At 39.2% G+C, this 22916-nt stretch overlaps 3 protein-coding genes across 3 annotated transcripts; 2 read left to right on the top strand and 1 right to left on the bottom strand.

Moving 5' to 3' along the window:
- The first annotated feature begins 947 nt into the window (after positions 1 to 947).
- On the top strand, positions 948 to 5651 carry pmpca (peptidase, mitochondrial processing subunit alpha). Its single transcript, XM_030791351.1, has 13 exons — positions 948 to 1000; positions 1344 to 1546; positions 1644 to 1723; positions 1851 to 1933; positions 2108 to 2202; positions 2299 to 2399; positions 2879 to 3142; positions 3589 to 3681; positions 3780 to 3898; positions 4208 to 4298; positions 4549 to 4611; positions 4836 to 4980; positions 5291 to 5651. The coding sequence occupies exons 1-13, from the start codon at positions 954 to 956 to the stop codon at positions 5458 to 5460; spliced, it is 1554 nt and encodes a 517-aa protein (XP_030647211.1). The 5' UTR covers positions 948 to 953; the 3' UTR covers positions 5461 to 5651.
- Positions 5652 to 8581: 2930 nt separating this feature from the next.
- Positions 8582 to 13530, bottom strand: inpp5e (inositol polyphosphate-5-phosphatase E). The gene is made up of 10 exons (XM_030791840.1): positions 12707 to 13530; positions 11886 to 12009; positions 10850 to 10947; positions 10574 to 10698; positions 10358 to 10477; positions 10018 to 10125; positions 9485 to 9646; positions 9232 to 9347; positions 9006 to 9142; positions 8582 to 8714 (listed from the first exon to the last, which is right to left on the bottom strand). The coding sequence occupies exons 1-10, from the start codon at positions 13528 to 13530 to the stop codon at positions 8582 to 8584; spliced, it is 1947 nt and encodes a 648-aa protein (XP_030647700.1).
- A 2441-nt stretch (positions 13531 to 15971) lies between these two features.
- Positions 15972 to 18697, top strand: ptrh1 (peptidyl-tRNA hydrolase 1 homolog). Its single transcript, XM_030791898.1, has 5 exons — positions 15972 to 16311; positions 17123 to 17342; positions 17445 to 17544; positions 17943 to 17988; positions 18070 to 18697. Exons 1-5 carry the CDS (start codon positions 16135 to 16137, stop codon positions 18328 to 18330), a joined length of 804 nt encoding a protein of 267 aa, XP_030647758.1. The 5' UTR covers positions 15972 to 16134; the 3' UTR covers positions 18331 to 18697.
- The last annotated feature ends 4219 nt before the right edge of the window (positions 18698 to 22916 follow it).

Below are 22916 nucleotides of genomic sequence, written 5' to 3'. Positions count from 1 at the left end.
AATATTTTCTTAATGTTGATATGCAGAGAGCAGAAATACTGTTGAAAGCCCTTTTTAGTTACGAATCTACGGTGAATGATTATTACAAGCACTAGAGAAAGTCTAAAATGGCACTCTTTCAGCCTCTGGTGCTAGTTGTCCTCTAAGCTACATTTAGTAATCAATACAGTTTCATGCATCACTGATTCAAATTAGCAGCTAACTGTTCAATTGGACCTGCACCACACAATAATGCAGTCTCTTCCTTCCTTAATAAACAATTAAATGAATGAATGAATGAATAAATAAATAAATGAAGACCTATACTTATAAATAAAGACTTAAAAATAAAAATACAGTGATGATTTTAAGATCATCACCCTTTCCTAAAACACAAGTGACTTGTGCACACATGCATACACGCATACGCGCACACACACTATGCACACACACACACACACACAATTTTAGTTTTCTATCTTCTCACCCAGAAACTCCAAACTTTGTCAAGTCAATTAAACCTACATAATACCATATATATATGTGTGTGTGTGTGTGTGTGTATGTGTATATATATATATATATATATATATATATATATATATATATATATATATATAACATAGTTAACATAGTTGTATAGGGCTGCTTCTGCTTCCTAACCTTGAAACTGAATACTAGTATGTCTCTTAGTTTACGTGTCATATTTCCTTAGTTGCATTTTGTAGTCAAAAGTATCTAACATGTGATCAACCTGGATTAAAGGGAGTATCACCAGATGTCTTTCTCATTTATTGACATATTTCCACGTTTCTCTGAAATTTTCAGTCTTATTTAAAGTTAAAAGTTAAAACTTGAACATTTCAAACAACTGCTGCTTATGATTAGATAACATCTTGTCGCTAAGCAACGACTGACAGAGGAAGTGTTTCGTGACAATATCCGGGAAACTTCATGGTCACAGTGAATACAACATGGCCGCACACATGTCTAGGTTCCGATCTTGGAGCCGAGTACAGAGGTAACGTATGATTTCGTATATTTCCGCGAGTGACGAGAACGAATCACAATACTTTAATAACAGAACACAATACCACACAACAGTCAACAACACTTGCCTTTACCTCGTGAAGTATTGTGGTTTGTAGTATATGCATGTTGAAATATTTGCTATTCTTGCGACATCCGAAGTAAAACACAGCGCAGAAACTCCACGAAATCAAGCTGTCTAACATAGTAGGATATTGTAATGGATTTTCACTTGACCGACGAATTGAATATTATAAACATGTAGATACTTGTCTATGAGGTTTCGTTTTCAAGGCTGGCATCAACGTATAACACACACCACGTTCCCGTTTTAGGTATGGCATTGCAGTTTGTAGGCAATACAGCAGTGGTAACGGTTATCCCAATGTTTCACTCTCCTCGCCGTTACCTGGAATCCCAAAACCTGTCTTTGCGTCCGTGGATGGTCATGAAAAATACGAGACTAAAATCACTACGCTAGAGAACGGTCTGAAAGTTGCATCACAAAACAAATTTGGACAGTTTTGTACAGTTGGGAGTAAGTATAGCAGAATATTACAGAATATGTTTCCTATTCTGCTGTAACTTGTTCCGCAAGGTTAACCACCTGACTCCTGGGTTTTTCACTTTTACAGTTCTGGTAAATTCAGGTTCAAGACATGAAGCCAAATATCCCAGTGGAATTGCACACTTTTTAGAGAAACTTGCTTTCTCTGTAAGTAATTTTTGGACTTTATTACGATAATTGAAATTAGACCTAGATGTAAACCTTTTGTGTTTTTGAAAGCCGAATTAATCATTTGCTTGATACTTGATTTTTATTTTTTTTTATTTCTCTGAAGTCTACCGCCCAGTTTGGAAGTAAAGATGAAATTCTTCTGACACTTGAGAAACATGGAGGGATTTGTGACTGCCAGACCTCCAGGTGATCACATTTGTTTTTATGCTTTGGTGCCAGTTGCATAAACTGTTTTCAAATGCAGTCACAGGGGACATACGTATTGCTGTTCTTGAAAACTTGAACAGTTATATTAATAAATAAAAGGAAAATTACTGAAACAATGTTTCAACATTTTTACGTACGGTCCTCAATTTACAGGGACACAACTATGTATGCTGTCTCAGCTGAGGTTAAAGGTCTAGATACTGTAGTCAGTCTTCTTGCAGATGCTGTCTTGCAACCCCGATTATTAGGTGAGTATCTTGTAGTCATGCATCTGCTGAACGCTTCTGCAAGTCTCTTAAATGCTGCTTAAGTGTGGTCATCTATTCACGTCTACGTTCTGTCAGATGATGAGATTGAGATGACACGGATGGCAGTACGGTTTGAGTTGGAGGACCTCAACATGAGACCCGATCCAGAACCTTTATTAACAGAAATGATTCATGCTGTGAGTGATGCCATATTTTATTGTGAAATGCCATCTGTATATTTCGTCAGATCTTGAATTGCAAAGATATTCATCTTTAGCCTTAAAGTCAGATGTCCTGTAAGTTTGGGGGTTAACTGTTTGGCTGAAAAGTGCAGTACACTAATTAGAAAGTTTACACGAAAACCGGTGCATTTGAGTCAAACGTCCATGGACTTTGAGGACCAGAGTATAAATATGAGGAATATATTCCAAAAAAAAAAAAGAGTAGTTCGCTTTTCTTCTGGAGAACCATTGTATGCTCGCTTCCCCCCCCCCCTCAAACCTACACTGAGAAGCCTAATTCCATATACTGAAAAGCCCTTAACTGATAGAATTAAATGGATTATAGACATAAACTGGACATCCAAATGTCTAACATTAGCTTTTTTTAAATTGCCCAAACCTACCACCTGTTCTTTGAAATAACCCATTTTATTTTGCTGTTCTTCCTGGTGCAGGCGGCATATCGTGGTAACACGGTAGGTTTGCCTCGTTTCTGTCCCATAGAAAACGTGGAGAAGATTGACAGGAGCCTTCTCCACTCCTACCTGCGGAGTTACTACTGCCCAGAGCGCATGGTGCTGGCAGGTGTCGGCATTGAACACGAACAGCTTGTGGAATGTGCTAGAAAGTATTTGCTGGATGTCAAGCCTGTTTGGGGTGCTAGCACACCTGGCAACGTTGACCTCTCAGTGGCACAGTACACCGGCGGCATTGTTAAGGTGAATCCGTGAAATCTGTGGTATTTATGCCCTGAATAGTGTTATTGGATTTGCATAAAATTCTATACGCGCATGTTACGTAGCAGACTCATCAGTCCTGTAATATAACACCCACCCAGACAAAGTTTAATTAAAATTCACTAACATAAGCAACACTGCATTAAAGCTTTTTGCTCTCTGGTCGCCTTGCGAACTAGTAAGGCAGCTAGTTAGAGGAAAGTTCTATCGTACATTTAAAATACAACACTATATCAACTCGAATTATTTTATTTTACCAAGGGTTTTATGTAAAGTGGACCAGTGGAATCCGTGGTTTGTAAAGCAGGGCAGCTGTCCAGGACCTTTCCCAGGACTTAAGTTACAGATTGGTTTAATAACTTCTCTTAGTGTTCTTGTATTTGTTAAGCTGATTGCTCATCTGGCACACATTTCTTTCCTTTTTTTAGATGGAGAAGGACATGTCTGATGTGAGCCTGGGGCCAACTCCCATCCCTGAGCTCACACACATCATGATTGGTCTAGAGAGCTGCTCGTTTTTGGTGGGTGGAGTTTAACCGTCTTCTCTGCAGAGGACATGCTCTTTACCTTTGTGAGTGGCTAATGTAACCCCAGTGTGTGTGTCTTTCACACATGGCAGGAAGATGACTTCATCCCTTTTGCTGTTCTCAACATGATGATGGGAGGGGGAGGCTCTTTCTCGGCGGGCGGTCCGGGTAAAGGCATGTTTACCCGGCTCTACCTAAATGTACTCAACAGGTAAGGCTCCATAAGTCAAAGTGTCATGTTCTTCCCTGTCTGGTTGTGTAGCTGAGAACTACCATGACTTCCTCCAGTCACGATACCCGCTACATGCATGCCGCTCCTCTTCTCTGTCTGCCAGGCCTGACTGTTTTTATTAATAACTTACTGGCATTTTACTATTGGAACTTGCACAGATCTTTTGTTTTCTGTTGCTTGTAAAACTGAAAAACTTGCTGCATATGAAAAGGGTACACTTTCAGTTGAGAATTTCAGCGGTAATTCTTGATTTCTATGAAATGAATTTCTTCCGATTTTATATTTCAGACATCACTGGATGTACAATGCTACGTCTTACCATCACAGTTATGAGGACAGTGGTCTGCTGTGTATCCATGCCAGTGCAGACCCCAGACAGGTATGGAGGGGTGGATAAAAAGAAGTCTAAAGTCAGCATTGTGTGCCACAATAAGGCCTGAGCTTCTTTCTATTTGCCAGGACATTGGTCTTAAAATCTTTTACAGTCATAAATTCTCTGTCTTGATATGTATTTCAATGCATAGCTTATTGCTCAAATCTATATATAATGACACATTGATCCTGTCAAACTTTTTGTTTAATGCTTTAAAATGAATGAGGTTTTACTAAAGTTCTGGGGGGTTTTTTAGGTGCGGGAAATGGTGGAAATTATTACACGGGAGTTTATTCAGATGGCTGGGACAGCAGGAGAGGTAAGAATCACATTACGTACCTACTGCACAGCATAGCGAAAGGAACACAGCCGTTTCTCTCACTAAAGCAAGTTGTTTAAATGGTTTTTACTTGTTTATTTTAATGCACCCGCAATATAACTGTGAACAAATTCCTGATTATAGCAAAAACCTAAAATTTGTGCTCAGGAATTTGAAGTCGATACAGCATGACATCTACAGCCTAATGTCTGTGTCTTTTTCAGATGGAGCTGGAACGAGCTAAAACACAGCTGAAGTCCATGCTGATGATGAACCTGGAGTCACGGCCTGTCATATTTGAAGACGTAGGTCGCCAGGTTCTGGCCACAGGCAAACGAAAGCTACCACATGAGCTGTGCCAACTTATCAGTAAGTAGGAGTTACATTACGTTAAATGCTAAAGTAAAGAATGTTGAATGAATGACTGATTCACAGTGAGCTGTTCTGTTACTTCAGTGGAACTGAAGTACCAGCCTGTAACCTGTATTATAATTAAGTAGTTTAAAGGTTGGCATGTCCTTTAAACTGAAATAGTACTTTTTTTTATTAATATAAGCTTATAGAATCAAATTGCAGTGGTATGCCTAATTTGATCAGGGAAACAACAACACAACGCTGAAACAGAAAATTTGCGCCGACAGTTGTGTTCAGTTTTTCTGAAGTGTTCGACTTTTGTTAGGTAATGTCACGGCAAGCGACATCAAGCGGGTTACGACAAAGATGCTTCGTAGCAAGCCTGCAGTGGCCGCACTGGGAGACCTGACCGAGTTACCATCTTATGAACATATTCAAGCTGCTCTGTCCAGCAAAGACGGACGCCTGCCTCGTATGTACCGCCTGTTCCGATAGGAAAGCCATCAGAAGCAATGTCACAAGGTTACATAATACTGGGGACTGACTGAGAGCTAATGTTGCTTCAGTGGAAATGAAGCAGAAAAGCCTCTAACAAACTGAAGTTGCATCTTACTCTGTGTATGGTGTTTGTTATGGTGGTCTTGAAATTGCATTGTACATGCCTAGAAATATACTTACTTCATACAGCGTTCTAGCTTTCATACCCCCACACCCAAGTTCATTTTGTTTTTCAATGCCTTTGAAGAACCTGTACTGTTTTTTTTTTTGTCAATTTTGGTTTTATTTAAGCATGTGCCACCTAAAAGTGTATGTTTTCGCCCATGTCAGCATAATTACCATCTATAGTCCCACAAAATGACTGAAAGACCCTAAGATGTGACCCCCGCCCCCCACGTTAATGAACAGACACTGACCTTGTGTGTGATGCGAGAGTAAGTAAGATCACAGTGTTCCAACACAGGCATCGCAGTAACCAATGGGGACTGATTGTAATTTACTTTCCAACTATGGTTTTCAATTTGGCAAAGAGTGATCCCTCACTGAAATAATGTCCTATTTCTCTTTTGATTGATGACTGGCCACTCAGGCTAAGTCACTGGGGCTGTTGCTATAATTTTTCTTCTGTTATTATATTCTTTCTTCTTCTCAAAATCCCAGCACTTAGCACACTATTGCACATTTAAATACAGTACAACGCACAGTTTGCAAATTCTCTGGATCTATTTTAACAGTGTTCCCATAAAGGTGTCATCTGAAGATATACAGGTGGTTAAGCTCCACCCGTCAGTTTTTGTGACGCCAGACAGTTCACATTTACATTAGACTACAGATCTTTCCCACAGTACACTGTATACTGTATGCGTGTCAATCACTTGTCTTTGCTACTGACAGAATCAGGTTTTATCAAAGGATGACAGCGATGATAGGATCCTGGAAGATTACTCATCTAAGGAGGGAAACAGTAAATTAAAGTGTCTGTATTTGTCAAACCCGGGGAGGTGTTTTAAGCCCATATTTTTGTCTTTGGGTTTATAAATATCTAATATACAACACACTTGATATGGTCTTGGTTTTGACTTATTTGTGAACATTGTTTAGTACAGGTAAATTCTTCCGGTTGCAGTAGAGTTGTGTCTAAGGATTCTAGGGTTGCAGTTTAAAGATTTTTGGGTTGGATAAGTAAGATTTAGACGTCTTTTTAAGTTAGCTGGAAAATGTTAGTGAATATGCTGTCCAAATGCAGTACTGTACAACTAGCAGAAGATGAGGAGGATTTCTATCCTGGTTAACTGAGAAGTCCCACATAGGGAGGTCCACTGCCTCTCGGCTGGTCTTCACATACGAGAGTCTGCTTATTTTTCTCTGCACATCTCGACTTAAGACTGATTTTTGTACTTGGGGAAAACAAGCACATGCTCTTATCAACCAAGTACTTTGAAACAAAGACCAGCAGGATCTCAACCCTCAAGGAAGGTTCAGTCTAACCTCAGTAAAATGACATTTCTGCTTGACTGAGTAAGAAACCAAAAAAAAAAAAAACATTGTTACATCAGTAATCATCCTTAATGAACTTGAATCACTTCTGAATTTCACGCTTTCCATTTTACCTTTCTGTTAACATTAAAGAGAACACCTAAACACGTAAGATCAAACTGTAAAACATTGCTGGCTATAATACAAGAATACAAGATTGGCAACGATACAAGAAACAGAATTCAGGATGAGAAATAGTTGTTTTATGTGTTAATGAATAAGATGAATACATCGTAAAACAATATTTGAGTCATCCTATTATCTGACCTGAAATCAGTCAGTGTAACAGAAATATTACTGAATCCTGAGTACAATCCATAAACATCATCTCAGGGACTATCAGCAGTATGTGAAGGATGCAAATTTATAATTTACCATAACATAGCTATTGAGTTCCATGCAAGAGAAACAGGGTTATAAAGATAAATATTAATTTCCATTTCCATATTTATGAACAGATGGATGCTTGTCACCAGGTTATTTAACATTCCATTTGTAAATTACTGTGGATGATGAGCAAAAGTAATGAGGCCAAGACTTTGACAATAACTGTTCTGAACATATTTTGACAGATTATTATTATAATTATTATTTAAGAAAGACACTGTATCATAAGAAAGTAGTGATACACTGGATTCGAAAACATTTCAATAGCTCTGAAATTCATTCTGGAGTGTGAGTAAAACAGAGCGACCTTAATTGTTTGGCTTAAAGGCAAAGTCAAAGCAAAGTTTTGATGTGGTAAATGAGAAAGGAACAAGCTTGTCCCTTGCAAAAAGTAAACCATAACCAGTACCTGATTTAAACTGGGGAAAAATGATTACATATGGTGATCCAAACATGAATAATGAAGCTTTTTCTCTATAGGAGGATAGTGAGGAAATTGTCCAATAGTACTTCAAGTTAGTCACTGACCCCATTTTCAAGGGCCAGCATGACTGAACATAAATCAATGTGACTGTGGAAACTGTTGTTTTACACAGCAGTGAATTACTGAATATTGATGGGCTATTTGTTGAAATGCATGTCAAAGGCAAAAGAACACTGTTACACTTCTGAGAGTTTAGGTGAAGGGGAAAAAAAACTGTATCCTCGCTAGACCCAACATATTAAATACCTGAAGTACAAAACAATAACAGTTTGAAGGTATAAATCATAATGTAGATGTAAAACAAACAGAGCTTTCTGGATACGTAGATGTAAGTGCACAAGTCAGTGTGTTAAGAAAAGGTCACCTTCAATGTGAAGTCTTCAGTATTTTGAGCTCAGTAATGCATGCCAGTCTATATGGATGTATTAATAGACTGTTTTCCGCATAGTCTGCAGAGTGAAGAAGAGATCCAGTACTGGCTTCCAGACTCCCTGGTCTGGGGTTTTGAATTCACCCTCCTCCAGAAACCCTTTAAATATGATAATCCAAATACCTGATGGCTTCCAAGACAAATGAAATTAACGTTCCGCCTCCACAGATCTGCATTCTCCTTTGGTCGTTGAGCTCTTGCTGTCTTAGTCAGTGCTCCAGAGTATAGTGAACTCTGCTTTATGGTTGGCCCATTTTAATCTTTGGTCCCTTGGCCAAACTTCAGGAAATGGTGCAAACAGTACTGCTGTTCTGGTTCTTCATGGCTTCTCTCCGTTTCAGTTCTCGTGTGATTCTCCTTTTGATGCCTTCCAAATACAGGTTCCTGTCAAACTGGCCTGCTCCCAGAGGAATACTTGCACAGAGAAGACAGAAATTTTCCAGAGCTCAGTCATGTGGTTCCATATGGGCAAAAGTTAAATTCTCTATGAAAGACAGTAGATTCTAAACATCTGCTGTCTTATTAATACAAAAAGGGTCTTCACATATCCACACAACTGTATTAATAACTGATGGCAATATGATCAATTCTGTGGGCTTCAGCATCAGTTATCTTGACTCCTACCACAGAAAAAAAACACCTCAATAATTACATTGAGCACTGACTGCTAGAGCCAGTGCTCCGGGAGAATGAGCGTATACTTACTTGTCCCGTCCAGGACGGAGTTTAACCTGAAACATCCCGATGACAGGCCGATGATCTGAAGTCTTAATAGATGAACATGAGGTGTACTTCACCACTTTGATGTCATCTGCTTGCCTGCTTCGGTAAAGGATGCGGTCCTTCAGATGGAGAGAAATCCTTTTAAATTGACTGATTTTTCTCATATTGCAGAAAAATACAGCTATATAGACATAGAAAATTCCCTCACCGTATACGAGGGAGTTCTTTGTTTGGAGGTGGTGTCGTAAACATCACAACCAATGTCAAACTTATAGGTGGGGGGAAAGTGAATAGGTGCCTCCTGGAACCCTTTGAAGATGGCACCTGTTAAATGACAGAAAACGACATATTCTCTGACTTTTGAAAAGTCTAAAGGGAGAGGACACCTTCCCTCTTTCCTGCCTTTTGCTTTTTCAGCTTAACAGTCTGCGTAGTTTAAGTCAAACCAAATTCCTGCATACCTTCATTCATCTCTTTGTACAGTTGATCGTGCTGAAGCAGTGGTCCCATGTCTGCGCCGACACTCTGTTTCAGAATGGCTTCCACTCCTCCCCTGTCCTTGCTCAGGCGAAAGTTGAAGTCTCCAAACCAAAAGACCTCATCAAATCGAGTAGTTACATCAGCTGCAGAAGAGTGAAACAATGAACGCATTGCTGGTTTCTCCTGAACAAAGCTCTTCCTATAACCCAACAAAAGTGCCCAACAGTTCTAATCACAGCAAAATCACCATGGTTCTGATTTTAGCTGGCAGCAGTGATGGTAGCAGCTCTGATTTCAGATCAGTCTAGCGTGTGATAACTGAGGAATTCTAAAAACCTGCATTAGTGAAAGTGCAAGTCAGATGTACCTTGGCTTTTTGTGGTTTATGACAGTCTACTAAATTATATTTTCAACTTTTTTTTTTTTTTTTTTTCCATTTTCATACATTAATAACATACCCTCTCATGATCGATTCTACTTACTTAAGTGCAAACAAAAAAATGCTGACACTCACATGCCGTGGAGCGATATGGATTAGTGTCTGGGAGGCCTCTTGGCAGAGCTAACGCTTCTATGATCTTGTTGTAGTCCAGTATTCTCTCATACACTTTCGAATCTCCTGCTGTGGTTACAACAGACACACACACACACACACACACACAAAAAAAACATTTGTCAAGGCTTATTTGGGAGGAAAAATTGCATATAACTGATCTAGACTTGTGAAGACAATACGTCAAATAACTTTGGTAATTAAACTGATTTCAGATTTTGTGGTCTTTTTTAATCATTATTTCACCGTGTTATGTTTTGCTGTGCGATGTAATTTCAGTGAAATAACAAAACCCACTTACAAGTAAAATGGGACGTGATGAACAGGAAAGAGGTCCCAAAGAAAGTGAAGCCAATACCCACAGCACCTTTTGTTTTAATCTGAGAGATAATACGAGTCGTGACCGTGGCATGTTCCACTTCTGTAAGAAAGACACAGAATCAAAGACTGAATAATACTAACTCCATACACAAACAAATGCAAAATCCCAATTTCTATTTTTTTTTCCACCACACACCTGAACAGAACCAAATGAGATCCCTCCTTACAAAAATAGTGAGGTAGAGAACCCCGTGAGCTGCCGTGTATAGCATTACATAATAAGGTCCCAGGGTTTCCTGAAGACGAATCTCCCACTCCCTCCTGCATGCAACCAAAGTAATGAAGTTAGAGACAGCAAGGACGCAAGTGGGTCAGAAGGAGACAAAAATGACAGTGATGAAAAATTATATATACTGTGTGAGGAAAAAAAAAAAATCTATATCTGAGGCTCTTTAGCGATTATGTGACATACCTATCAGGGCATCCCTCCTGCACTCCAATGATGTAGAAGTCCTGTGCAAATTCAGTGTCCGTTGGGAGCAATAAATCATCCAGGTTGTTTGGAAGCCCCTGAGGGTAAGGTTAAGTGATGCTGTCATTGCTTAGCAGCGGAAGGAAAAAATACCAAAGAATGCTGGTGCATACGAGTCAGAAACAAACACCAAACTTCTCGACTTCTCGTCGGGCCTCTGCAGTTGCTAGTTCAATAAAGAGACTTCATTAGTTGATAGGGGCAGAGTTTGCATAAATGTGTTGAGACATCAATACACACTGATGTAACAACACAAAAGCTTTACATGTTTCATTCATTCAGCCACAATTATATGTAACAAAATAAGTAAAAGTTAAAGCTTTAGTCTTGTTGGCCAGTGTGGGCATGCATGCATTACCCCTGAAAAAACACAAACACTGTTTTTCGTGACCGTTAACATGATGGGGCAAATGCATCACTCTGTACTGGATATAGCTGAATTCTGGGATGCACTGTGTGAACGACATATGTACTGATACTGTGTTTGGAAAGCTGTATGGCAAGTAGGAATTGCTCCATCCGGTCTAACACAGCTACACTTTATTCAGCTGTGGACTAGAGTGAACTTGGGCATGTTAAATAGGACTGCAACAAAATCCTGTAGGACTGCCGCCTTCCAGAAGAAGAGTTGCCTACCTCCGCTGTATTGTCTGGCCAGGTATTTAATAATATGGGAGTATTAATATTAATATTAATTATTATCATCACCTGTACAATGTCTTTCACAGACATATGAAAGTTAGGGATAGTTCCACAAAAATATGGAAATTAAAAAACAAATAAATGACTGCACAAAGGTATTGAAAGCATTAAACAAATAATGAGAAACTCAAAATGAATGCTACAGATTCAGTCGTAGACATTTCATTTTTTAAGATAGTGAAATAAAACCAAAAGGTTAATGTAAACGACTATAATCTAAGTTGTTTTTAAAGCAAGTCCACACTCTTACAGCAGAAGGTACACTCTAACTTACCTTCTCTCCCTGCATGTTCCAGGTGGCAACATAGATCCCCACTCGCCTGTCTGGAAAGTAGCGGTCCAGTTCCTCAGCCCCCAGCAAGGCACCATGCCCTAGAACACTGCCCTCTAAAAAGCTCCTGGAGCCAGACACAGACAGACATTTGCTACACAAACACTACATGCAGTTTTCTTATCTAATTATTGCAATGAGCTTGAAAAGATATCAGTATGTCATCCAGGAAAAATCTGGTGGCTGAGCTTGAACATTATCTCTCCTCTTTATTTATTTATTTCTTTGTTTGTTTGTTTGTTTTGAACCAAACCAGTATAAAATCTAGAAAGGCTACATCAGCTGAATGGAATATTTAGTCCAAGAGGACATTCATGCCACAGGCTTAATGTACATATTTGTTTGCAGTACAACTCGCCATCTAAATTCTTTGAGGTCGAACAAGTTTCTTTGGCTATACCATAGAGTGTGGGGTCTTTCTCAGGGTAAAGTGGATCTGTCTTTACCCTTTAAACTGTGAGAGACTAATGCTGAGGGAGCATCTCCATGATCCAGTGCTAATCCTTTTATATTCATATTCTTTACTCTAAACCACCGCCCAGCTTTTCCTCTCCCTCTACCACACCTTCTCTTTCCACACTCCAGCTCCATTTACAGAACAACTAAAGCAAGAACAGCATTTCGTCTGTAATGAACAACGATTGTGAAAAGATCAGCCTGACGGTCCCGGAAGTGAGAGCTGGATTTCTCATGTAATCTAAATCCTCTGCGTTCTGTAAAACGTGCATAAGGAAGTACCGATCACTAAAAAACAGATCACTTACCTGTTCCTCACATCTCTGGGTCTGATGGGGTTTAGGACGCTGTAGGTAGACTTCATGGAGTTGACAGAGGTGCTATCTGACACCATGGTCTCCAAAAGCCGGCTGTCACTGAGGTTTCGGTGCAGCCGTTCCGGGCCGCCTCTGCCCACAACTCCATAATCCAAACAATCCCTGTCAATCTGATTAGCTGTTCTTAAAGAGGTGGAGGCAATGCTCTGCTGCAAAGGCGGAAATGCAACCGCGGGCTGCAAGGGAGACAGGATGACTTTGGATGGCTTCAAACGTTGTTCGGCCTCCTTGATTTTCCCGTGCGGACAGATATCCCTCTCTGGAAGGCTGTTACATCGATCCCTGAATCGCGGCGATCTCGCTGGAGCGCAATCTACCTGTCTTTCTGTTGAGGTCTGTTCATGTTTTACAACTGCAGCGCTACTTAACGTGGGGCTTGTTGAATCCTCTTTAAGGGAGTCTGTGGAGGAGCCGGTCTCAGCTGGGTCCGTCAAACTTTCTTGACTGTTACGCAATCTTCTAACTCTCATCTTCTCCCCAAATGAGGGATTTTTACCTCCTTTTGAAAGAGCAGGAGGCTTGGGCAGGAGCGGAGGCCGTGGGTGATAAGGGCTGGGATTTTCTCCAGCGTTCCACTCATCCTGAGGTTTTAAGGTATTGTTTAGGTGCTGAGTACCTTGGAGTTCCTCTTTGACGCATTTGTCTATCTCCTTATTTTCACTGAGCCCATCCACATGCTTTCTGCTTGGTGCTTCCTCTGAGTTCTTCTCACCAGTAAGACTGACAGGAGCACCGGTATCTCCATTTTCGTTCATTCTATCCACCTAGACCTCTGATCCCATGTAACCACAGCCCATGATTTTCTTTCTTCACATTCTTGTGCGATGAATAGTCCTCCTGTAATGATACATAACACATCACAATAACCTGTCTCTCTATGGCTCCAACTGGCAGGGATGTATCGGCAGGGATTTTTTTGTTTTTTTTATCATCAATGGGGTACTCACATTTTTTGAAGTGTTACTATCAACGTATAGGCACCATCATCAACTTATTCTCAAACTAGAACTGATGCTACTTCGTAGTTTTATTTCGCACTGATGTGAAAGCCAGCAAATATTCTGCGGATTATTGACACCAAGTGCATTAACCTTTCTACTAATATTTGGTGGCAGACTGTCTATAATTATCGCTGTATATCAAACTGATTTTGAGTTAAGGCGCTTGTTATTCGTACACCATGTCAGCACGAGATACACAAACAATACAGACACAGTTTGATAGTGATATACAGCTGACCTGTTAGTTGAAATCTAGATAGCCGACTAGCGAGATACTTTAGATTCTTGATTTAGCCGTATAGTTATAATACGTTTCCTCTGTTATTCCGCAAGGACAGCTATGGCTAGCTTACATCATGATTTGCAAGGACAGCTTTTCCTGACAACAAAAAGCTGATGCTGATGTACTGTTTTGCAAGCGATAAAAATCTGTGCACAAAATAACAGTTTATTATAAATGCGCCATTAAAGGTTACAATAGTCAAAACTCTACTGCAGTCTTTGCCATTTAACAACATAGAAAAGCTGTTAACGTTGATAAACATAACCAGTCTTGCCATAGCTGCAGATGAACTCTTTTAGCCAAGTTAACGTTAGCAAACTAGCTAGCGTCACTTGTAGCATATCGCGCTTGGTTAACTGCCAACATCTAGACCAGCTAGTCATAAGCTATGCTTAAGCCTTGAATATTTTGACACGCGTTAGAATAAGACCGAACAGTAACTAAGACAGTTATCCAAACTATCTCACCTTGTTTGGCTCCAAGCATCAAATCAAAGTTTTCACTTCCTTAGTAACGCCTGACAACCAACAAGCGTAGCTAATTACATGGGGGCTTGTTTGCATGATCAAGCGTAGTGGGAATGTTATTGCATGAGCCAAAACACTGCCCCCTTCGTTAAGGATGAACCCTCGGATAAAAGCCGAAATTGGTATGTGGTCAGCCAGTTGTCAGGTGGATTCTATGCTTTGTCAACTCGAGATCATGGTACCATACCCATCTCATAGAACGTGATTTTGCCTTGCCACTCCACTGTAGGTCCAGCAATAAGCATGTAAGTTATTCCAAATAACGATGACAACGAACATCAAAAAGGTGGAAGACGCCCGGAGACTCTCTCCCACAATGAAATGATAATTCTCCTTTTACTTAACAGATCACACTTGTTATCACAAAACCTTAATGTCTTTCATTGCTATATAGAACTTAAAGTACCTCGACCAGACTTCTATAAACGTGTATAATATGCTCTGGCCTTTATTTCATTATGTTTCTTCTTTTGTAGAGATAGCTTGGGTCATGCCACTATGAAAAAGGCCAGCTTAAACAAAACATACATTTTCTTTGAAGAGAAGGTATAAAAATAGGGGGAAGAGTGATGGAATGAGGTTTCCCCCAGTCACTAAAAAGGCACACATTGCTCACAGTTGCTCTACAAGAAACACAAAAATCACCAATGGTCACACAGGCTTGCACTGCTAATCCAAGCCAAACCTATCACCCATGTAGTGTCTGTCTATGTCAGTTTCAATCAGTTTATTTTTACCAAAGACTGTTACATGATGTCCTGCACTGAACACCTTCAGCTTTTTGTTGAACACTGTCTTAATACTTAACTTCTCTCTGCTAGCCAGCCTCACAGACTTAGGAGTGTCCTCAGAACCAGTGTGGTCAGGAGTAAAACCAATACTTTCAGTACAAGAACAAAGGACTTTCAGTAAAAGAACCCTATTCTAATCCACATACAATAACTGATTCCACATTCTGTCCACTGCCAACCTGACATTTATCAGGTCTTCACATCCAAGTGAGAAGCTACAGCTACTACGATTCAAAACTATATCATCTATAATGTGTAACAGATTTATCATACTTTTTGTGCGTAGTATACCAGTGTGTTCAGGTGCTAACCCTTCAAAAAGAAGCAGATGGGCACATGCAGCTCAGCTGAAAATACAGCAGATATTACAGCCACCAACGCACAATAGGTGGCGATATTCGCAGTCAACACTCAAAAGGTTGACACACGAAATCCACCGTCGAAGAACACTTACGTCAGCATGTTGTCAGATTTAGTCAAAATTACTTTGAAAGAACATGCGCCTAATTAATTTGTGAAAAAAAACAATAGAAGAATCCTCTTTTATTACAATGAGTTCAATGAGTCCGCAGAGTTACGTTTAATGACCAAGTCCATTGACAAACTGTCCATACTGACCCAGTAGGACATAAGAGGCTATCGAGCTAAGTAGCGTGTTATTTTTCCGTACAATGTTTCGTTGACGGCTGGCTGGCATGAACTGTTTGCGGTAGGAAATTCGAGTGGAAACACAACGTGTGACTCTGTAGGCTCGCTAATGACAAAGGTTACATTGGGAGGCAAAGTCTGGACGTTTGCGACAAATTACTGTAGATTACTAATCAGGGTCATGAAACGAATAGTAACAAAGCTGATAAATCGAATGTTGCTTAACACGGTTGACTCGGAAAGGATGGCAAGTGATATAACGCTCAGCCATGTGCGCAAGAAAATGGTAAGTGACATTACGTGTGTTCATGTAAGTTATGACACATCTTGTTATAAAACTTTTGTTACTTTGTTAAATGTACTACCTTTGCCATAGTAAACATAGTCAAGTTTGATTTGACTGATCATGTATTAAATTACACTGTTGGCTCTCCCTTCTCAACTCGTTACTAATTCACTCTTTGTTATTTAAAAATAATAATAATAAATAAAAGGTCTGTGTGTTGTTACTAGGATTTTTTGGACAGTTGTCACAAGAGATATGCTCTCAGAACTGTCAAAGGTTAAAATGTATAAAAGTGTTTCTACAGCTAGTACCAATAAGGGTTATTTCCCCATGGGGAAAATCCTTGGTCAAGCTATTGTGAACAAGGGCTGATCTGTAGATTTTTAAGTAACTGAGCACTACAAATCCAAATGACACATGAAACTTCAGTTATCAACAGTGTCGTACACTCAGGTACAACCAAAGAAAAGCAGTCTCACTTTCACAGACAGTCTTACATATTTTTCCAACTCATTCACTGACAAAAAGTGGGCACACAAACACAGATTTTCCAGGGCCTAACATTTCCAAACATTTACGATTACAGCACAGAAAATGAGCGCCTTTGCTATAATGTCACCATATGTATTTTAAACACTAATCTATTTACCATTTCATTGTTACAAACGGGCGTAACAAGGTATAACAGTAAATAAGTATTTTCTCAGCTCTTGTGGCTTAGTCCCCTTCTAAACAAATCATACTGTATTCTTTTTCACACTCACTGCACTCCTCATGTTTGAACTACTCAGTAATAGCCAACATTGTTCAGTTTGTAGGCCTGGGAAACCCTGGGATGAATGGATCCAGACACAGCGTCGGTATGACTGTGGTAGAAGCCCTGGCCAAACGACTTGGAGTTTCTGACAGTTGGAGAACAGACAGACAAGTGTCAGGGGAAATTATTGTGTCCGAGTTCCAAGACACTCAACTTGTACTTCTACGACCAAAATTGCTCATGAATATTAATGGAGTCAGTGTGGCCAAAGCAGGTACGAGAGAACCGAATGATGTCGTCCTCGTTATTAATTGTTGACCATTTTTACATGATTGCTCTTAGAATTTCTCATGTGACGTATTGATTTATTCAACAGCTAGCAAATTTTCCATTGAGCCAGAACACATACTTTTGATTCATGATGACCTAGACAAACCACTTGGGAAGATTGCCATCAAACATGGAGGGAGTGCAAGGTGAGTGAAGTATTGGCTGTGCTGTAAATACTTGGCCTGCTTGTGAAATCAGTAAAAACATAATTTTATGAATTTGATCGTCAGAAGAAACATGAGCATAGTCTTCACATTTTATAACGTGTCTCAGCACCCCTTCTTATTTCCCTCCATTGCATAATGCCGCAGTAGCTGATTTCACGGGTAAAAATGAACAGATCCAAAAGTGGATGCTCTAAACTACAGTGGAGGAGTTATAGATTCGTCCTCTGAGTTTGCAAAATGTTTAAGAAGCAAACTGAGACATTTTTGGTGAAAGTGTCATTAGAATGAGGTGCTAAAAAAGAGCATGATAAAGTGTGTTTATTTGGTTATACTGTTTGATTTGACACTTTGATCTTTTTTTTTTTTTCCCCCATCAGAGGTCACAACGGTGTACGATCCTGTGTGGACTGCCTTCAAACTGATGTAAGCATCTTGTTGCATATGCAAGAGCATAGTCCTCCTTAAATGTATTACGCTTATGGTATCGTGTCCAATATGCTGCAGGTGATGCGACGATTACGGATCGGGATTGGTCGACCTTCCGGAAAAACGCCAGTGGATCGCTACGTTTTGGGTCGGTTTTCTGCCGAGGAACGGAAGGTGCTGAGCACGGTACTGGACGAGAGCGTGACCACTCTCCTAGCACAGCTCAAGGACAATGAGCTCCAAAAATCACCACCAGGGGGCAGAAGAAAATCACAGAGAAGTGAAAAGAAGGACTCCTCTACAGCACTGGACATAGACAGAGAGCACATCCAGACTTGACTTGACAGGATCTTGGCTAAAGTATTCAAGTCAGGATGTGAGTGTTATCACTACAGCGCCTGGTGTACACTTCTGAAGTGCATCATATATGAAAGTACCTACACAGGAAATGAAAATAAAATCAGACCAGAGAGATAACGGTGTGACATAAGAGAACATAATATGAACCAAAAACATTCTACATTTCAAGACCAGAGATCAGAACTCGCCAGCAGGAGAGAGGAACATTAAATCAGAATAAATTTATTTCATATTATTACTGAAGCGAAATACAGCAGGTAGTTGTTCATGTCACTAATTTCGCTTTCATATTTATTAGGGTTTCTGGACTCTTTCCCATCCAATAAAATATTTTTGGTGATCTTGACATGTTGTATTACATTTTCATTGTTCAAGAAGTACTAGAGCCAAACAAAGATTTTTTTTTTTCTTATGAACAGTGTGCACATCACTTTGGACGTCCATCTACAAACAGGCCCCAGGAGCTATTCAGATGTAAATATTATTAAAAATACAATTCAAGCACATCATATTAAATAAAAAACACTAAGGAAAGTATTTCTTTCATTTCTTTGCTTTGTACTTGTGTCTTGTCCAAAAAACATTTGTGCTGTTTTGTGCTTTTTTCAAAAATGGTTTTCACAGTGATGATTTTCATAACTTTCAAATCTTGACCAGCATATACTGAATAACAACAATGGTAGCTGCTTTTGGGGGGGGGGGGGGGGGGGGTTGTTTTTTGTACAGCTTTGCAGAATTTTTATCCATGGGATAAACCATGCATAAGCCATATATTTTTAGGTATTCAGCTTATGTCCTTTGCAAACATGCTCAGTACTGAAGAAGCCAATATGACAGGATTTGTCAAGTTCATAAAATGTTCCTGTATCGGAGCCTTTTTGGTTTTCACTTTACAATCTAGTGATATTTTCATTATTTGTGTCTGATGAATTAATTGGTGACACGGTATTCCTTGTTCGTGTTGGAATATGTATACAACATTTTTCCCTTGTAGCTCATCTTTGTTATTCATCATTTATGTGGTTTTACATTATGAAAACACGACAAATTCACACCTCATGTCAGAAACTTTCAACATGAAAAAAGTACTTTTACATGGACACATAAGAAAGGATATGTAGCCTTATGAAAGTGGGGAATAGCCCTAAAAATGATATATAGGTGTTTGGCTGTAAAAGACCATGAATTGCACACAGGATGAAAACTTAAGCACTAAGGAATAGTCAGCTTTCTGTTATCTGATATTAAGATGAAGTGCAAACTTGGAAACCGTTCAATTTCCCCAATTTTTAATCAAAGATTATATTTCATAGATGATGTATATTAAACGTTTTAAATAAAACACATCACACGTGACTGCATCGTATCAGACACTACTAAACTTGAGGTACAGAGGAAAGTAAAATACAATCAGTCAAGAGGGAAAATAGCTTTACGAGAGAATCAAAATTAAACAAGAAGAAGCCCTAAACATTTTTTTTTTAAATTTGAAATTCTAATTCTGAAGCCCTAGGATAACAATAGCACCAGCAATCTAAATACCAAAAGCTTACACTGAAGGCATCTTCACTTATGACAAAGTCCATGCACCCAACAGACACAAAGCCTCACCCCACCTCCCCAAATCCAAGGTCTTTCCCACCTTCAATGAGTGATCAGTATTAGTCATTTCACTGACAGCTCTCACAGTCTGGCTTGTGGGGTCAGGAGTCATTGTCAGGACTGGACACATGGATTAATAGAGAGCAGCACAGATTTATTCAGAAGCAGAATTCTCAGCCATGTGGGAGGTCTTGCTAAATTCACAAGAGCTTTTAGAGGTAAAAATTTTAGTTCACATCTGCTGAGTATTTGGTTATTAAGTTTTATGGGTATTAAGAAGGGATGAAGAATTAAGAATATCGAAACTACAACACAGAGAATGTTTCATATTGAAGATGTGAGGCAAATTTCAAGATCAGTAATGCAACAGATAGTTGAATATGCGGAGACAGAGTTTAAAAAGTGAAAGATTTGTTCAGGATGATTCATCATCAGTTTGGGGTATTCTCAAGTCTGTGTATAAGGTCTGAACTTATCTTCAGTATGAAGGCAGGCACTAATGCTCACTTGATAAAGAGCTCCTCTGTAACAGGATTTTGTGCTTCATCACTGAACACTTAGAGTGTAATATGTGAGACCTCCTTTAAAATGAATGTTTAAAGACGCCTGTCTGACATGACCAGAGAGGGATGTTTAAAATCAACAAAACATGGTAAGCTACATGTTGTACATAGGTCTATATATTGTACATGAGTACATGGTACAAATTGGGAAAATTATATTTGTGTCAATTTTGCTCAGAGGCAGAAATATTTGGTGAGTGGTCTTCAGTTTGTGTCAGAGTCAGTCAGGAATGCTTTGGTGCCACAGACAAATTATAAATTATCCTCACTTCTAATAATTATTTTAAATCTAACAAAAATGTGGTGGTGGTAACAGTCTACATTCTGAAGTTTGTCTTGGTTATAGAGAATTTAATTGTGGCCCCTCATGGTGTCCTCCATTGTTTGAACATGGCAGAAAAAAAAAAATAAATACATTTGTCCTTGATCATCATGGTAAAAAGTTAAATAAATTTTGAAAAGCACGGATCTCATTTTCATTCAAGATTATGCCAGTAATTAAGAACCTTAAAAACCCACTGAAACAGCTGGTTGATTCAGTATGCAAGTGCATGCTACCTCCGCACGTGATCGTTTCACCAATCTCATAAAACGCCATGGAAAGAATCATGTAGCAGGGTGAAGTGGTACCAAAGCACTGAAAATATTTGTTACTATTTATCACACTCATTTCAGATAAATAAGTAGTTTATTTTTCAATTAATCCCTGAATTACTTTTTAAATTTTAGAATTAAAATATAGCACAACAATCTTTTAAAGAGTTTGAGCGATGTCTCAAGTTGTAAACACAAATAAATAGCAGAAATAATTAAAGCCTATTTCATGTTTAGTTACTTCAGGTGTTTTTCACGGAATAACTTACAAACAGAACCACACAACTCATCCGTAATGACAAATGATTCCATAAATTGAGATGAACTGCACTAAGATGCAGTTTATGACTACAAGTTTTACTGCTTTTGCACTTGAACGTAAAACAGACTGTACAAAAGAAACAGCCATGAATTCCATATTTTAAAAACGGAATAAAAGAAACACAACTACTAATTTGAGATAAAAAGGTGCTGTACTTATGCGTTCAGCGCATATCAGACAATGTATAAATGGAGTCCGTTTATTGCCCCAGCAAATCCCTCTCCTTTTCCCACTCATAAATTAGGACAGAACGGAAAGAGAGAGCAGATAATCAGATAACATGACACTCTTCACAGTTCTGAAGTGGGATTGCACACAACAAAATCCGCAGCAATAGCTTACTGGGAAGTTCACCGAAGGATTGCGCCGCCACAACTGGCATCTGCATTTGTTCTCTGTGTTTTTTGTATACTATTTTTTCTGATTTATTTATTGATTGATTGAACCTAACAGCAAAACTTCCCCAAGACAACAAATAAAAGTTTAAAATCAAAATAAAAGCTTATTTTAGATGCAGGCTCTACTCACATATTGCAAATGTTCGTAAAATGTCTTATGTATCCATGAAAAGCGTGAATTATTTCATAATGTTCATAACCGACATTAATTCTTGCTCGTTAAATATGGAGATTGTTTAAAGGGCGGTGAGTATATTCTTTGTGTGAGTGTATAAAAATGTCAGCCAGGATTTAAATTAGGTGATGCATGCAGTCTTTGGAAGACTGCTCTATTCACAAACTCCTCACCGGTTCTATGGTTAAGTGCTAGGTTATCCCTTTGTACGATTACCGTTTTTTTCAAAGAGAGGGACGCTTCAGTACTCAATGCGTAATATCACTGAACAGCCAACGCTGGATTGTAGTGTAATTGCCTCGCTAAGAAAAGGGGACTGTTGTATCTTTAAGAGGCTACTGGTACAGACGCAGCTACTGGCTAGTATGCTCAATGAGATAGTGGAGATTCATTAGTTCTTCATCACAATGGTTGATTTATCCCCCTATGGTGTTATTCAAATGTTGTACCAAGCGATGACCATCCCCGTATTCTCCCTCGGTGTCAGCGATGGAAGGAACGTGATTGTGCGTAGATGGAGCAAACGAACATCTGCGCAAAAGGATATGATCGTTGGCTTGCGGTCTTTCTATGATATTCTTTGGGATTTTTATGCAACCGCGGTTTTATCTCCGCGTCTTTTCTCGTGCTGATTTACAATCTTTACTAGAGACTTTTAAAAACAAATTGGTGGAATGTACAGGGGAAATTCCTAATATCGATTTCCCTTTTCTCTGTGCCTCCAGGTTCGACGGGCTCTGTCGCAACAGTTTAAAACAACACTATCGAACCATCGTGGAGGATTATCATTTTTCAACGGGGACACTTCAAGGAATTGGCGCTGATTAAGTGTTGTCAGTCGTGTGCAGTAGAAACCGTGCGTTTCAGGTGCAGAAATGTGGATGCAGTGTTGGCTAGTTTATGTTGTTGCC

This window comes from Chanos chanos, chromosome 14, assembly GCF_902362185.1.
Source record: "Chanos chanos chromosome 14, fChaCha1.1, whole genome shotgun sequence".
NCBI classification, from domain to species: domain Eukaryota; kingdom Metazoa; phylum Chordata; class Actinopteri; order Gonorynchiformes; family Chanidae; genus Chanos; species Chanos chanos.
This window is presented reverse-complemented; position numbering and strand designations above follow the sequence as displayed.